The sequence below is a fragment of the Nicotiana tomentosiformis genome, chromosome 2 (genome assembly GCF_000390325.3).
Source record: "Nicotiana tomentosiformis chromosome 2, ASM39032v3, whole genome shotgun sequence".
NCBI classification, from domain to species: domain Eukaryota; kingdom Viridiplantae; phylum Streptophyta; class Magnoliopsida; order Solanales; family Solanaceae; genus Nicotiana; species Nicotiana tomentosiformis.
In genome coordinates, this window is record NC_090813.1 from 133395299 (window position 1) to 133412821 (window position 17523).

General features: G+C 37.8%; 1 protein-coding gene across 9 annotated transcripts; it reads right to left on the bottom strand.

The window, feature by feature from the left end:
• Positions 1–13: 13 nt before the first annotated feature.
• On the bottom strand, positions 14–8356 carry LOC104085267 (single myb histone 5-like). Of its 9 annotated transcripts, none has more exons than XM_009589266.4 (7): positions 8192–8356; positions 7659–7876; positions 7205–7437; positions 5778–5862; positions 3709–3792; positions 2291–2637; positions 14–365 (listed from the first exon to the last, which is right to left on the bottom strand). In XM_009589266.4, coding segments are annotated over exons 2-7 (900 nt in total). In that variant the 5' UTR covers positions 7809–7876; positions 8192–8356; the 3' UTR covers positions 14–364. The 9 variants fall into 9 exon arrangements, with proteins under 9 accessions (XP_009587561.1, XP_009587562.1, XP_070052232.1 ...); XM_009589267.4 differs by having other exon boundaries at positions 7659–7832; positions 8192–8340; XM_070196131.1 differs by having other exon boundaries at positions 7205–7451; positions 8192–8339.
• Positions 8357–17523: the final 9167 nt, after the last annotated feature.

Consider the following 17523-nt stretch of genomic DNA (forward strand, 5'->3'; position numbering starts at 1 on the left):
TCGACTTGCAGCCTGAAACCACAATCAAAACAATTATTTTCTGAATCATAGGCTCATCAAGATTTTTTGTGGATCAACGGCAATTCAACCAGCTCTGTTATACAATCACTTCGCACCAAAGACAAAATATTTAAAACAAAAAAGGTTAGCGGCTTTTTGAGGATATACATTTTGCATGTCAACCACCAAAAAAAGGATTTCTATACTCCTTTTGCCTATAAACTTCACTATGACCTCAATGCCATAATTAAGATCACTAGCAATGGACAAAAATAACCACATTTACAACTCTATCCACATATCAACAATAAATTGCCAATTGTACTGAAGATGAAAACCCAAGTGGTGGATCCAGCTAATGTCATCTGCATAAACAAGGAACGGCTTTATAAGTAAATGATACCCTAAAGGCAACTTAATTAAGGTCTTACTGTACATCAATAAATCTTAAATCAATTTCACAGCAACCATTAGTTGTGATACAACATATTGAGAAACTTTTTGGTAAAGAAATATAAGTTGCCCCTTGTAGTTGTCCGAAAAAGTCAGTTATATACTTCACCTTTACGGGCGACCTAATACACACTTATTCTTGTAGAATTAATACCACTCTAAAAGCTGATGTGACAAAATAAATAAAAAAAATTTAAAAAAAAAAGAGGCGAGTGTAAGTCAAAATTCAAGGTTAAAATAAAAAAGAAACAAGAAAAAGAAAGTGTCTTCCCCTACCCCCCATCGTTCTCTCTCTTCAACTACCCCTCTTCTCCTTGTCACTCCAAACCCAAAAGCTCCTAATCTCCATCTTCTAATTCCGTTAATACTTCTTTAGAGATAAACCCAAATATCAAAACCAAAATATTTTCGAAAAAAAGGGCTTCAATTCATATTTTTTATCTTAATTATCTAACCCAATTTCCCTTTCACCGATTCGAACTCTCGAAGGACCAACAATGGAGGTTTCAAATTTTTTTACCTCCAATCTTCTCCAATCATTAGTTAAATTGATTATGAACTCCAATTAGTAAACACATATGTGATAAGCACAAAATGATAAGTTGGAATCAATTTTCAACGGTGGATATTCCACAGAGACTTGGTGGTATGGCAGGCATAGTGGTGTGGTGGTGTGTGGCGAATTTGGTGGATTGATGTGGTTACGATTATTGGTGGATGAAGATGCGGGTTTAATGATAGTGCGGTGGCAACGGTGGTGGTGCTATGGCGGTTTGGTGGTGGGTTGTGAAGAAAAAACAATGTGATGACATGGAAAACAATATTATGGCAGTGACATAGCAATGACATGGAGCGAGTGTAGAACACCTTTCATTATGCAACTGGGTATATCAGTTCCAGGGTGGTATTAGTTCCACAAAAAATAAGAATAGGGGGGTATTAGATCACTCGTAAAAGGTTAAGTAAATAACTGACTTTTTCAAACAACTACATGGGGCAACTTATGTATTTTCCCAAACTTTTTGCATAACGACGGCATATTGAGAAACTTCAAAAGCACATAAAAAAAGGGCAACATTCAGAAACTACAGAAGTGAACACAACAACAATTCGCTACCTTGTATTAACAAGATAGCAGTATGGCTGATAGTATTCCATCCTCCAAATTAAGCAAATGTGATCGACTCTTAACATGATGACGCGCGCTAGTAGCTCCTAGAGCAGCATACCAGATACCAAAATTCTATATTGAAAACTTAAACAACAACATACTCAGTGTGATCCCACAAGTGGGGTCTGGGAGGGCGAGTGCATGCAGACCTTAACCCTACCTTGTGTGGTAGATCTATATTGAAAGCTTACAACAACTTAATGAAATTGCCTATCCACTATGCAATCGGGACCAATACTACATATTGAATCAAGAGTCAATGTATAATGTGAGTACGTAAAAATCTGGCCTTCATGCAAGTTTGTGGAAACCTGTGTGCTAATGCACAACAAAAAGCATCTCAAGTTTTCAGCAGTCCCATACAACAAAATAGACATCTAATACTTGCAAAACCCCTAGTTTAGTAAATACGTGCAGCATTTTGAACCCAAAATTTTGCAAAATTGAACATTTTTATTAATGTTCAATATGTTATCAAGCTTGCTTTTTAGTATTTCTGACAATTAATTAACTTTCTCTCTGTGATATTTTAACACTTAGAAAATCAAACTGCATATCATCACTTAACAGTACAAACTTTTAGATAATTAATAGCTCATGGCTCATTATGGTGCTACAGAGAGTCTCAACAACCACAGTAAGCTGCCTCTCGAAAGATTAGCTTACCAGACAGGGATAGTTTGATGCTGCAATGCCTTCAATGTAACTTCATGAAAACACTGTGCTGCCTCTGCCTCTGCTTCAGCCGCCTCTGCAATCCTTGCCGCCCGTTCCGCCTCAGCAATGGCAGCTTCAGCGTCTGCAACTGCTTGTGCAGCAGCTGCAGCAGCCTCCTCTGCAGTCATGCTCTTCATCTGCTCTAACTCCACATCAATTTGTGCTTTAGTCCGTATTCTAATTTCATTCTTTTCTATCATAGTGGAATCCTCCTTTCCATCCATAAGAAAAGAGAGATGGCCTCCCTTGGTACCAGATGATAATCTACTCGGCGCAATCCTGTATTGATGCCTTACCTATCAATGTGGATGGAGGCGTCAAGAACCAAGATTAAGAAACAGACTAGTAAATCCATAATTGGGCTTTCTACTCACAGTATTTGCCAATTCCTCTACAAGAAAGAAGATAAAAGAACTGAAAGAAAGTAATGTTAAGTTCACACATTAAATGTTTGCAATTGCAAATCAAGCGACGAATTTTACTCCGCAACCAACAATGTATGCTTCCAAGCATATGACTTTTTGAGCATTGTTGATAAAACTCTAACCAAAGTAGCCAAGACCTCAGTGTCAGTCTTGGAACTCAAGAAGACTCGTTATGATTCAGGAGAGGATGCATAACTGAATGAGAATAGCACGACAAACCAAAAAGAATAAATCCAGGCATTTCATTATCTCGTTGCCTTACCCCTTCCTAGCTTAGGCATGATGTGATACTAAAATGAAGCTTATGTCTGAATAGAAGCATGATCTTCCAAGTCTTGAAATGATAAAACATGGCTTCCTTCACTAAAATTGATCCTTACCAATCTTCTTCATGATGCCATCAACGGACACAACCACCTTTCTGTTACTAGTTCTTTTTTTTTTGGATAACCAAGAAATTTCCGAGGGCCAGTGGCGTCGGTTCAAAACTCGATGGATAATGGGCTCGCCTCTCTACCTTTTCCACTTAAATACAAAGCTTTTGTCCGCAGAGCGTTCGATCCCGTGATGTGTGCGTACCCCACACATCATTTGTCGCGCTTTTAGCACTAGAGCAAAGCCCTAAGGGCCCTTTTAGTTAAATATTTTGTAGTGCGATGAAACTTACATCTTTTGTGGGCATGATAATCTCATCAGCCAACTTCCATCCCACAGCAACAGGAAAAAAGAACCAAATAATGATAAAGAAAAGAACTACAACAAGGACAATTCAACATACAACGCAGATTCTCCTCAGTTACCAGCCATGCACTGATGTTAATGCTATAATAATGGGGAACAGGCATTACATGTCTTCTACATGCAGTATATGCATCTCCATTGAACATAAAGAAGGGTAAGAGAGATTCTTCATCATTTCCACCAGTTTCTCAGGTCGATTACCTTAATCAGTCTTCCTTTATCAGTCAACGCCTTCAAATTTGCTGCCAACAGTCTTTCAAAGTTTGGAGGTGCCGTGTACCACTCCTTCAAACAAACAAAAATTGTTGAGTAATAGGCATCTAAAGTAATGAAAATAATATACCAGCATTTACAAGGTCCATACACTTGTATCATCAAGTTAAACAGAGAGTAAAAAAATAAGGATAGAGTGAACCTTTTTGTCGGGAATTATAGTATAAAGAAATTTTGCCCAAGTGAGCAACTTCACTCTTCATAAGCAAATCCCATCTTAACCTCTCAGAAATAAGCATGCTCACTTACATCAGTCTATGTCGAAAACAAAAGATATCCAGTGTATGATGGACAACCTGATTAGAATTGAAAAAGTGGGAAAGGAAAATTACCACTACCCACCCCCAAAGCAACCCTTTGGCCATCCCACTGACCATGTTGGGCTGGGTTGCATAACCTTTCCTGCACTTCTTTCCAGTTTCCACCTTTTTTTGCTTCTGCTTGGGTACTTCTTAGTTCTTATCCCTCTCTCTAGTAGTTCTCAGAGTGCTCAAGTTTGCGGGATGAAGCATCAAAAGGCATTGCCAACTAGTGAAAAGCGAAGTTAAGAAAATAGTCCAGCATAAATATCAGCTACCAAGATACAAACAGCACAGGCATGTTTAACCTCTAGCAAGTCTTGACACCTTTCCTGCACTTCTATCCAGTTTCCACCCTTTTTTTCTTCTGCTTGGGTCCTTCTTAGTTCTTATCCCTCCCTAGTAGTTCTCAGAGTGCTCAAGTTTGCGGGATGAAGCATCAAAGGGCATTGCCAACTAGTGAAAAGCTAAGTTAAGAAAAATTTCCAGCATAAAATCAGCAACTAAGATACAGACAGTACTCAATCAAGCAATCCTGTTTGACACTGGAGTGCCAAGGGAAAGAGTCTCGCTAATAAAAAGGAGAAAGGCAATTCATATTTGTCCTTTTTGTTTTCTTGCTAGATCAAGAAAAAGTTTCAAAGTGTTTATCTCCTTGGCTCATAATGTCTCGACATCTTTTTAGCTCCTTGAAAATAACATAGAACAAACATCGGCGAACAATGGGGTTGAACCAGCGCATGGTGGATCCACAATCTACTGCCTTGATCCATGGCTACGTCCGCCCCTACCCTACCCTGCATAGGTTGAAGTTTCTTTCTATGATCAAATCCTTTTTGACTCCCCTATGACCTTATCAAAGAGAAACTTTTTCCTATACTATACTAGCAAGTCTATTGTTGTGTTAGGAAGGGTGTTTCTTCTCATGTTTTTGTGTTCGAGGAGGATTTTGGTTTAAAGAGAAAGAAAATTGTCTTAGAAATGCTTAGCTAGGCAGAAAGTGTATACACGTAGCTAAGAGCCACTTGGCTACATCCGCCCTTAACCCCGCACAGGTTGAAGTCTCTATCTATGATCAAATCCTTTCTGTACTCCCCTATCACCGCTTATCAAAGAGAAGCTTTTTCCTATACTATAGTGGCAAGAATAACGTTGTGTTAGGAAGGGTCTTTCTTCCCACGCTTGTGTTCGAGGAGGATTTTCGTTAATGCTTAACTAGGCAAAACTTAAAAGTGTATACACGTTGAAGTAGCCCCCCCCCCAAAAAAAAAAATGACAAATTAGATTAAGTTAAAAGGCGATGGTTCTGGAGTCTAACTCAACTCCAAAACTAATGAGGTAAGGATTGTCTAAAACCATATAAGGAGATAACAACTCATTTCCTCGCAACAATTTAAGATACTCTAACAACTCCCTCCCCCTTCCCGCTTCTCGAGTACGTCTAGGACAGGATATTTGGAGTGTGGACAACATAACATGGATGGCCCAAGGCCTAATTCAACCACAAAAACTAACTCATGAGTCATGACGTGAGAATTGTCCAAAACCATATAAGGAGACAACAACCTGCTCCTCCATCAATGTGGGACATTTTAACAAAACAATAACTAAACAAAATATACTAAATCTCCAAAATTTTCCAACTCTCTTTACTCACATAGACTTATATCAAATATGCTAAAAAAGAAGGAAAATTACCTCTATGTAAGACAAAATTGCATTTCGACGAGATCCATGTGGTTCCTTCAATTTGGCTATTGCCTCCAATATAAGATCGTCCAATCTATAATCAATGAAGAAGCACACACAAGTTTGGTACATTATAATATTATAAAAGGCAACTCCCAAAGTGAGTATTTCTGAGAAGGGAAAAAGAAAGAGGCAATTATTAGAACTAGATTACATGAATTCCGAACTTGTTATTTCAGTTTTAAAATTTTGACCAAAAGATATAAAATCAATCTATTATTAAAAAGCTATGCTTCATAGTAGGTGACAGCATCTAATCAAGGACTTAATTTGCTTTTCAAAGAATAAAGAGAATACGAAAAAAGAAAAACAAATTAGTGGAAGAGGATAATCAGTTTTACCCACATTTGCACTGTAACACAAAAACGAGAAAAATGAGCCATGTATCTATGTTACAATAAAACAACATTATTTTACATGAAGAATTACTCCAACAATTTCATATGAAACTCCCAAAAAACAAATCAACCAATCAATCAACTACGCCTCAATCCCAAATTAGGTGGAGTCTATACTATATGAATCATCTACCCATTGCACTCTATTCAAGTCATATTCAGAAGATTTCACTATAGCTATCTATTTTTTGTATTGGTTGTTAACCTACCGCAACCATCCTTTATCCAAGCTTGAACGCAGTTATGCTATGCTTACATAAACAGAGTTCGCAACCATCAACGGACAAACGAAAAATAGAGCATCATAACATAAACTGAAACTTCAGGCTTTCTCAAGAAAAATATAAACTGGACTTCAGGCTCTAAGCTACAGTAACAGCATATACTTCCGCTTGAAGCACGATCCCTTTTTCTCAGTTTTGCAAGATTTCCCCCTAGAAAGGGGAACCCACATTTGATTCCAGAGGAAACAAGGAAAGTGATGAATAGAAGGCAGCTGCTACGCATTTTGCCCAAGATACCACTATAAAATATGAACAGAGAGCTCCCATTATCAATAATCAGAAAATACCAAGTTGGTTACAAAACCTTTCCATAACAGAACCAGCTGACTTCCAGAACTATATTGTTTCCATATTAAATTCCTTATTTAAAGGTACTTAGGACACTATTATAATAGATACTCACTTACAGATGTGCTTTTGATGAACAATATTATTAATTATTAAATGCATGAAAGTTGAGTCTCAAAATGTGCTTTGATTGTCTATTTCTAAAAGGTTTGAGTGCTTCAACGTCTCAAATTTTTTGGTTAGATATCTTATGGAGTACACTAATTTCTTAGAAAGTGATTTCAGAATCGAAGAAGCCAACAAATGAATTTTCTCCACCAAGCTCTCCAAAAGCACAAGCTTTACGACTTGTGTGGAATCCAAGATTTGAATAAGGAAGATTTAAGTGAATCGGTAGTATAATTACCTACAAATCGTCTTTTCACAACCAACATCCTCCAGTGCATCACCAGACGATGCAAGAGGTTTAGGATCAAGAACTTCTGTATCATTCTCAACCGCGGTGCTAACAAGCAAGGAGTTGTCATCATGCTTCTGCTTAGGCTGGACACTTTTAGAGACAACCCTCCCTTGATGCCGAGACACTTGATGCCGAGACCCCAAACCATTTGCCATGACATGTAGATTTCTCCATTTATCCTGCCCAAGCAAAACTAAGCCCATCAAGGCAACTTTTACTAACCAAAACAAGCGGAAAAAAGAAAGAAAGAAAGAAAGAAAGGAAAAAAAAAAAAAAAAGCACAACCAGACAGAAGAGACATTCATTGTTACTATGTGAATATCAGACATACTCCAGCCGGCTAAATAAGCTTCCCACAGAATGACAAGACAAGATTTGACAACGTTGTTATGCCTGGTACCTTCAGATCCACATTTGAGCGAGAGCGCAACACAGTAGCAAACTCTGGATCTTTGAGTATGGTGCTCCATTTTCCAACCCCATACTTTGCTACACCAGCTTTAAGGGCAGCTTCTTCTTCTGATGTCCACTTCTGCTTTGGTGCACCCATCAATAGGTCCACCACTTCCTGACTCTGAATACAAAAGTTGAGCTCTCCTATCTAGAGAAGCATCTACTCTATTCAGAAAATTGAAAAGCTGAGTTGTGAAAAAAAAAAGTACTCCAATAAGGATGCATAAATTATTCAAAATATCTTTAAGGCCAAAACCTTCGCAAGGAATCTAGAAATAGGACGTATTTGTTCTTCTACCTTACTTTTTAAAAAATACTGGGTATTTATATAAAAAGACAACCAGTATAATACTTGAATATGCACAGAAATTATAATTAAAAAATATTAAAATGTTTGTTCTCACGATTAGGGCTAGAACGACAACATCAAAAAAAGGAATCAAAGTTTCTAGAGACATAAAATTCTGAAACGTATCGTACCGGGAGAAAGGGCCAGCGCGGAGTTTGTGACGGTGACGGAAATAACTCGCCGGCGAACGGAAGTTACACCATTGAAATCAAGGTGAACTGTTGAAGTTGAAACCCTAGAGATTGAAAATGAATTTGAAACCCTAACAAAAATTATTTCAAGAGTAAATTCCGATTAACCCCTTCTCTTTTGGGTTTAGAAAATAACACCGTCAAGAATAAATTACATGTATTTTCAAAATATTAAAAAGAACCTTCAATTATTTTATGGTTTACTCAAAAATGAAAATAATAACTAATAGTACCCAATAATATTGTATAGAATGAGTAGATTTCATTTAATTCCCTGAATATTTGAGGTAAAAAAGTAATGTATCATTCATCTTTTGCATGAAAAAATGTTTAAGTTACATTTTAAATATCATATCACCTATAAACTATATAATTATTCGAAATTGTTATTTTTATGATATCACCTATAAATTGTATTACCGTTTGAAATTGTTATTTTTATTTTCAAAATAATTACCAATGAAATATTTTTAAGAATAATTAGACTAGTGGTGGCAAAATGGTTAAAAGAAAATAGTTAACCACTCATATTATCCACTAAAAATGGGTTGGATAATGAACTTTTTAAAAACGGATCAAATATGAATAAGAACCATACTATCCATTTAGAAAATGGATAACCAATGAGTTTAACTTTTACATTTATAAAGCCTCAAATTTGGAGTTCCTCAAGTTTGGGAGACTAGAATTCTCTCAAAAGTGATCATATTCAAGAAGTCGTGGATAATATGATTACCCATTATCCGTCGGTTAACCCATTTTTTATTCATATTAAATATGGGTCGGGTCAAATAAATTATCTATTTTTCTATTACCCGATTCGACCCGAACCATATCTGACCCGACCCGCCTGTTTGCCACTCCTAAATTAGACCTTTAAATATGTAAGAGTTACGTGAAAATAGAATAACATCCTGCATTCTCTCATGGTGCGATAAAGGACCGCACCCAAAAGAGTAATAACTTTATACAAAACCAACTAGTTGAAACAAATTTCAATACTAGCACAAGATGGACCTAAGATATTTAAAATTTGAAGCTCTAACAAAAGAATATTGCATGAAGCAAAATGAGTTTTAAAAAACTAAAAGAAAAACTACCGGTGAAAAACGAGAGGTATGAAATTTTAATTCTATAGAATATCATTGCTTAAAGTTTTCAATTACTGAAAAGAGAACATGTTATAGTTCATACTAATTGAGGTTTATTTTGATATTTAGAAATACTTCTGACGGTGCAACTCATTTTTATTTGTCGCTATTAAGAATTGCTCCATGGATCTTATCGGATAGGTTTGATATTTTTTGGGACTTCTTTAGCGACCATGAAGTCACAAGATGAATTACTGAGTAAATAGATCAGATCCGGGCGTGACTGTTGCTCCGCGATGATACGGACTCGACCCCCTCCTACCCACTTCGGGGCAGCATAGCAGGTCGGCAGATCAAGGGAGTTTATTTTCCCTTTCAAAAGGTTAAAGGAATATTATCTCTAGCACTCAAAGGGTCAAGGGACTTAAGTGAAATTCACTAATAAAATTTTACATACAATAATACAAAATGTTTGGTTATCAATATTAAAAAATAATCTTCGCATGACTTATGTACTAATACCTACTTAAGTTATGCAATAATTTTGTATATCATCTTATATATGATAGCATAAAAAATAAAAGTGTGTGTCTTATCAATACATGATTAGAGTTATTGTAGACAAAAATATTTCTTAAAAATACGATAAATTATTTGTAAAGCCCCGTAAATTCTACTAATTTTGAGCTTGAGAATGCAATGTAATTAAATCTGAGCTACATGATTATTCAAGTGGAACAAAATTATTGGAATGCTTAGGGATAATGTCGATAGTTAATCATTGAATTAGTGGAGGTTACAAGGTCATTAAATGTATTTGGAGTATATCAAGCTTCTATGACATAAGTGCTGAAATTTTGAGAATTCAATGTTATGTAACCAACTTGAAGAGTTGGAATTTAATAAGAAAACAAGGATTTGAAATCCTAGCCTTCAATTGGAAACGAGAAAGGATTTAGAAAACTAGAAAAGTTGTTGGTCAACAAAGAGACAAATGGGGGACAAGGAAATTAATTAAATAGCAAAGATAAGGGAATAATGGGAGTAATTATGAAAGAAAAAGAGTAAGCATATTAAGTGAAAAAATGGAATGATTAAAGTTGAAGACCAAAATGTTGCTTCAGTGATGGAATAAATTGAAATCCAGCGTGAGACAGTGAAGTGCGGCGAAGGCGTGCAACTCAACACTCGAAATTTAAAACCCACAGCTAAAGTTTTTTATAGGCATTTCGTAGAGAGAAAAATTATATTATTTTGGACTTGGTCTTAGGGATTAGAGAGAAGGAGGAGCTATTTACCATTAATAAATCTTCAAGGTAAGAATTAAATATCTTTCTTTGATTAGATTTGGTTATTTATTACATCTCTTAACCCTCCAACATCCTGGATTCATAGATTTTTTAAGATAATCTCAAGGACATTTCAAGAAACTCAAATCTTGAAACTTTTAAGGTTTGACAAAGAGATAATTTATTCACTCCAATCTTATGTACTATACTCTATGGATGTAGTAGAGTATATTTATGAAGTTAGATTTGTATTTAAACATCTATTCATAAAATCCTAGAAGCTAGTCTTGAAATTGAAGAGTTGGTTAGTAAAGATAATGAATAGTGTTGGGTCTTGTTTGAACGATGTTATTTTGAGATTCTAGTGGAACAATTAGATCCCATAACAAGTTTAATGAATGACTTGGAGTTAAAATTCAAGGATTGACCTTCAAATGATGAAATAAGAATTTTTGTTAAACTTATGAAATTGGACTTAAGTGTTAGACACTTAGTTGGTTTATTTGGTATCGTTGTGATGCGTTCTTGAATTATGTGAGTTCGTATATGTAGATTGTGACTCGTTGGCATTATTGGATCATTTGGGGGTAAGGTTGGAAGCAATTTGAGGTACGTTGAAACTTACTACCCTCGAAATTTTTCTCCATACTCATATCGAAACACGATTAAATTGAGTTTTTAAATGTCAGTCCTAGCTTGTGGGGACGAGCGAGTTGGGATTGTACCATTCTTGCATCATAAAAGATTTAAGTGCTATGAATATTATTTTCCTAAAATGTTTTATCTTAATTTTTTTAAAAATAAATAAATAGAGAATAACACTTGTAGTATTTTTTGAAATGAAAATACATGAGTTGTGAAATATCTTGGATTTAACTATTCTCAAATAGTTGATTTGGATATAAATATCATCATTGATAAATGTAAAGGTTTTGGGAGTTACTTAAATTCACCGAGAATGACCTTGGATACTTTTCCTCATTTGGTCATGAAACTACACGGGCCGGTGTACGTGTAGAACCTACCTTACGGTTGGGAACTACGATAGAGTACTTCCCATTAGCGGTACTATTGTGCCACTTTATTAGCATGGTTGAGTCGATTTGTGCGGCACAACGATGAGAAGACCTGAGCAAGTAGGGTATATGCTACTTGCCGCTAGGTACCTAACCTAGTTGACCTTCTTTCATGTTGGTGATGGTATAGTGCTCCCGGTAAATGAAAAATCTAACATGATTTTGCAAAGATCGATGCTAATGGAAGATTTTGAAATATGTTTTACCATATTATTTTATTTTACTTTCTAAATTGTTAATTGATATGAAGGCTTCTTTCTCGATATCAATTGTTATTGCGTAACTTTTATCTTCTTAAATCTTGTCCTATTTTCTTTTGGGGAACGATTCATGATTCGTACTAGGCATATAGAGCTTAGGCCCTTCGGACATATTTTTATTTCTATTTTCAGGGACTGGACCTGAGCAGCTTGGGCCGCGTGGATAGGGCAGCTCTACATTTCCCGTTGACGTTATTTGGTGAGACTCCACGCTAGTATTCGTGGAGGACTTTATTATATTACTATCCTTTTGAGCCACCAGGTTATGCCTTGGTTGACTATTACATTCTGTGTCATAGAGATTCCATGGACAATAGTAGTATTTATTTTGGGTTGTAATCCTATGGTTACTTACATGGCGTGCATGAATGAAACTTTCTTTTATCTTTATGAAGATTGGCTTCAAAGGAAAAATATTTACTTAAAGACATTAATCATGTTTTGTCGTATAAAATGATTGTAATTGAAGAGGCTTTAACATCCTCTTATTAGGCATATAGATGTGTATTAATCTATGGGATGGTTCACTCGGGTCTGGTAGAGTACCGGGTACCAGTCACGTAGTTTTAGGGCGTGGCAAACTTGGTATCAGAGCTCTAAGTTCTAATTCGAGTCCTAGGAAGTCTATGAAATCGTGCCTGGTAGAGTTCTCTTTATTAGTGTGTTGTGCACCACACTTATATCGAGAAGGCTATATGGACATTATAAGAATACTTCACTCTTTCTTCTTATTCTAGAATCGTGCAATAGAACTAATAAATATTTCCTAACTCATGCGCTATATCAATTGGCAGAAGATGGTGAACACGCGTGGTAGTAATATGAATCAGGAAGCTTCTCCTATACCTGATGCGGCTTCGGGAGGGGTACCCGCTAGACCTAGGGGCCGACCTCCGAAGGCTGCAAGAGCACGAACTGTGCCAGTTCGAATGGCTCCAAGGATGGTCCAGGAGCTCGAGGAAGAAGTTGACGAGGCACTTGCTCTACCTCCAAAACCAAATCACTTAGGAAAGACCCTCATTGATATTAGAAAGGCTATGGATACTTTTGCTGACCTTATGGCTATGTATGTTACATCTCGCATTTTCGTACGTTAAAGTTTCATCTTCAGTTAATTGACGTAGACTCGAGGGTGTGATTTTCTTGAGATTATAAAGCATAAGCATGTATGCTATTTATAACAAGCAATAAGTAAGTGTCGTGAAAGAAAAAGGGTAAACGAATCAAAGAAAATAAGTTTTGTTGAAGGTTGTTGATTTGGGATAAAATACGGTACGAGCCATAATATATAGTATTTATGGACTAGTGCCATACAAGGTACTACATGGCCATGATAGTAAGGTGTACAAGGTATGTTAAAAGTGAGTAGTATTTTAAGTGAGTTGAGATAATTCTTAATTATATGAGTAATTGGTTAATTATTGGGTAATGGGATATTACCTAATTAATTAGCGATATATTGGATAAGGATTAATTCCACTACGTGGCAGCCCCCCTCCCCCCTTCAAATTAAGTGACTCATAAATCTAGTTGAAAGGTGGCAAACTAAGGTGTTAAAAACAAGACACTACATTCTTCATTATGGGAAAAGACATACTTAGAAGATTTGCATTTTTGCTTCATTTGGCCTTTAGATGTTCAAGTAATTAATTATAATGTTCTTGCTATTACATCACACGTTTAGAATGTATTAAGAAGACATAACATTTTCCTACAACAATACCAAAATAACCCACGACGGAGCACTTGATCTCATAGCATCTTAAGAAACATGAAATTTTGTGATTCTAAGGGAGTACGGTGCAACCTTTCCCAAGAATATCATACGGATTTTTTCCTACTCCATGTATGTTAAGGCTAAGCCCTTCCTTCATTTTGGCATGATCTCGTAATTACATGTGTTTGATAACGAGGCATAAAGAGAAGTTCATACTCCCGAATTTATATACATTATCCTAGTTTCATAAATTACAGTATTCTCCTTATCGGGACTTCATATTTAATTGAGTATTGTCTTCGTCCAGTCAAGAGAGCAGAGAGCCTATATATACAGTATTACAGTATTTTCATTACCATCGAGCTATAATCGATGGGCATGCCCCTATTTGGCAACCTCTGCTCATATGATAAGTTATATACCGAGCCTATTGTGGCCGAGCGCCTATGAGCGAGCCCGGTTGGCCGAGATACAGAGCCTAGTCTGGCCAAGCACTTATGAGCGAGCCTACTACAGTAGAGCAGTTGTATATATACCGAGCCTTATAGGGACGAACATCTATTTTACTTACTATATTGAGAGAGTTGAGTCAGTATCAACAGGTAAGTATATCTTCAGATTATCTTTGACTGCCAGTTACTTTCAGTTATTATATTACCAATTCAGTTTCAGCTTTCAGATATTTTATTGCCTTACATACTTAGTACATTATTTCGTACTAACGTCCTTTTATTTGGGGACGCTGCATTTCATGCGTACAGGTTCAGACAGACAGGCGGGTAGACCTCTTCAGTAGGTGTTGCCCCAGTTCAGCTTTATCGGTAAGCTCCACGTCCTTCAGAGTTTCTGGGTCTAGGAGTTTTGTGTACATCTTGTGTATATATGTATATATGTTATGAGTAGGTCGGGGCCCTGTTCCGATCATGGTACATCCATCAGTAGAGGCTTGTAGATATATCCTGTAAGTTAGTGTAGTATGTTGGGTTTATAGGCCTTGTATATATATTTTGTTGGTTTGTCAGCTTTGATAGTTATGACGGCCTTGTCGACCCAACTTTATATTGATGTTTAGTCAGCTTTGGTATCCATTAAGTTTTATATTTTATTTCGCAAATTGTCTTGCAATGTGGCCCATGGCCAAAGTATGACATTATATGTTCAGATTCCCTTAGTCGCAAGTTGGTACGCAAGGATATGTGAGGCGCCGGGTGCCGGTCTCGCCCTCCAGGTTCGGAGCATGATAAAAGTGGTATCAGAGAAATTATGTCCTAGAGAGTCTACAAGCCGTGTCTAGTAGGTTCTTGTTTATAGATGTGTTGTGCACCATATTATATAAGCAGGGGACTACAGGGCATTTAGGAGTTGGTTACCCTTCTTTCAAATCTAAATTGTGTTGTAGAACTGAATTATAGGAAATTTGAGTTAAACTTACATGCTGGCATTTGCATGCACAGATGACGGTGACTATGAAGACTACGGCTAGCCAGAGGAGATTCCTAGGGAGACCACACATCCAGTTCCCCTTCGCTTACATCAGATTAGGACTTGAGGAGTGCGGTGCATTTGTTGACACAGTTGGTAGCTACCCAGCAACAGCCTAGGGCATCCACTAGTGCAGGATCTTCTGAGGGGTCTGGGAGTTCAAGGGTCCGAGAGTTTATTGCTTTGAGTCCCCCAGAGTTCACGAGGACAGATCAGAGGGAGGACCCACAGGATTTCATAGAACAACTTCGCTGGATATTTCGGGTTATGCATGCCATGGAGAAAGAGGCAGTTGAGCTAGCAGCTTTTCGACTCCGAGATATAGCCATCCTTTGGTACGAGGGATGGGAAAGTTCTAGCGGATGTGATGTACCTCTAGATATTTGGGAGAATTTTTCGGATGCCTTCCTTGACCAGTACTTCCCACAGAAGATCCGACAGGCTCGAGTCGATCAGTTTCTAGCCCTCAAGCAGGGCAATATGAGTGTTCGAGAGTATAGTCTCCGTTTTGAATCATTGGCCAGATATGCACCATCCAATGCGGGACAGAATTCACAGGTTTATAGCAGGGTTGGCCCCAGAGTTGACCGAGGCATGTGCCACCGCGACATTGCAGGATAGTATAGATATCTCCCGGATTCAGGCATTCGCCTAAAATATAGAAATGGGTAGGCGTCGACAGTAAGGTACAGAGAGGCTTGAGTCAGGACATCGTAAGAGGATGAGATTCGCTAGGTCTCAAGAGTAGTCTCAGAGTAGTTATAGGCCCCAGTACTTCGAACGACCATCTAGGCCTCTGCCACCTCAGTTACAGGGTTACAAGCATGACCGCTATACTCAGTCAGGACCAGGTGAGAGCTCACGGGCGTCGGGTTTGCAGCGACATTGAGGTTCAGGGCAGACATAGTCATTTTCGTCACGGTGTGACATATGTGGTAGAGGATACTTGGGCCAATGCAGAGCCGGTTCCGATGATTGTTATAAATGTGGATGTCCGGGGCATATGATGCGAAATTGCCCAAATAGAGATTCTGGGGTTATGGCACAACCAGCGAATTCAGCAACAAGATGTCCGTGCATCCTTCAAGGCATGAGTCTCAGTCTTCGGCTGGTAGAGGTCGAGGCAAAGGTAGAGGTTTCAGTTCAGGTGGTAACCAGAATCGTAGCTATGCTTTAGCAGGTCGACAGGACCAGGAGTCTTCACCAGAGATTGTGATAGGTATGTTGACTATTTACTCTCACGATGCTTATGCCTTGATAGACCCAGGATCTACTTTATCGTGTATTACCCCATTTGTCGCGGGGAAGTTTGGTATAGTGCCTGAAATACTAAGTGATCCTTTCTCGGTATCTATACCGGTCGGAGAATCGATTATTGCTAGACAGTTTTACCGAGGTTGTACGGTGACAGTTTGTGCTCGTCAGACCTCAGCCGACCTAGTTGAGCTAGAGATGTTGGATTTTGATACTATCATGGGCATGGACTGGTTGGCCGCTTGCTATGCCACAGTTGATTGTCGAGCAAAGACTTCCATATTTCATTTTTCGGGTGATCCAGTCCTTATATGGGTAGGTAATACAGTGACCTAGAGGTAGGTTTACTTCCTATCTGAAGGCGAGGAAAATGATCGCAAAAGGGTGCATTTATCATATTGTGCGAGTTAGAGATGCAGATGCTGAGATACCTACACTTCAATCTATTCCAGTAGTCAAAGAGTACGCATATGTATTTCCAGATGAGCTTCCAGGTATTCCTCCAGAGCGAGAGATTGATTTTGGCATCGATTTGTTTCCGGGAACTCAACCAATATCCATCCCTCCGTATAGAATGGCACCTGCCGAATTGAAGGAATTGAAGGAGCAGTTAAAATATTTGCTGGAGAAAGGTTTCATCAGGCCCAGTACCTCACCTTGGGGTGCACCGGTACTGTTTGTACGGAAGAAAGATGGCTCACTGAGGATGTGTATCGATTATAGGTAGTTGAACAAGGTAACTATTAAGAATAAATATCCACTTCCAAGGATAGATGACTTGTTTGATCAGTTGCAGGGAGCTAGATACTTTTCAAAGATAGATTTGAGGTCGGGGTACCACCAGGTCAAAGTTTGGGAGAAAGATATTCCCAAGACAGCCTTCAGGACCCGATATGGCCACTTCGAGTTCGTTGTCATGTCCTTCGGGTTGACGAATCCACCTGCCATATTTATGGACTTGATGAATAGCCTATTCCGACCATTTTTAGATCTGTTCGTGATAGTATTTATTAATGATATTTTGGTTTATTCACGTTCAGAGGATGAGCATGCGGACCACCTGCGAGCGATACTCCAAACCCTATGTGATAGTAAATTGTATG

Coding starts and splice junctions, on each gene's coding strand:
- LOC104085267 (XM_009589266.4), bottom strand. CDS start 7,808: ATGGGTGCACCAAAGCAGAAGTGGACATCAGAAGAAGAAGCTGCCCTT. Junction 7,438..7,658: donor GCTCAAATGTGGATCTGAAG/GTACCAGGCATA, acceptor TTGCTTGGGCAG/GATAAATGGAGAAATCTACA. Junction 5,863..7,204: donor TGTGAAAAGACGATTTGTAG/GTAATTATACTA, acceptor CATTGATTATAG/ATTGGACGATCTTATATTGG.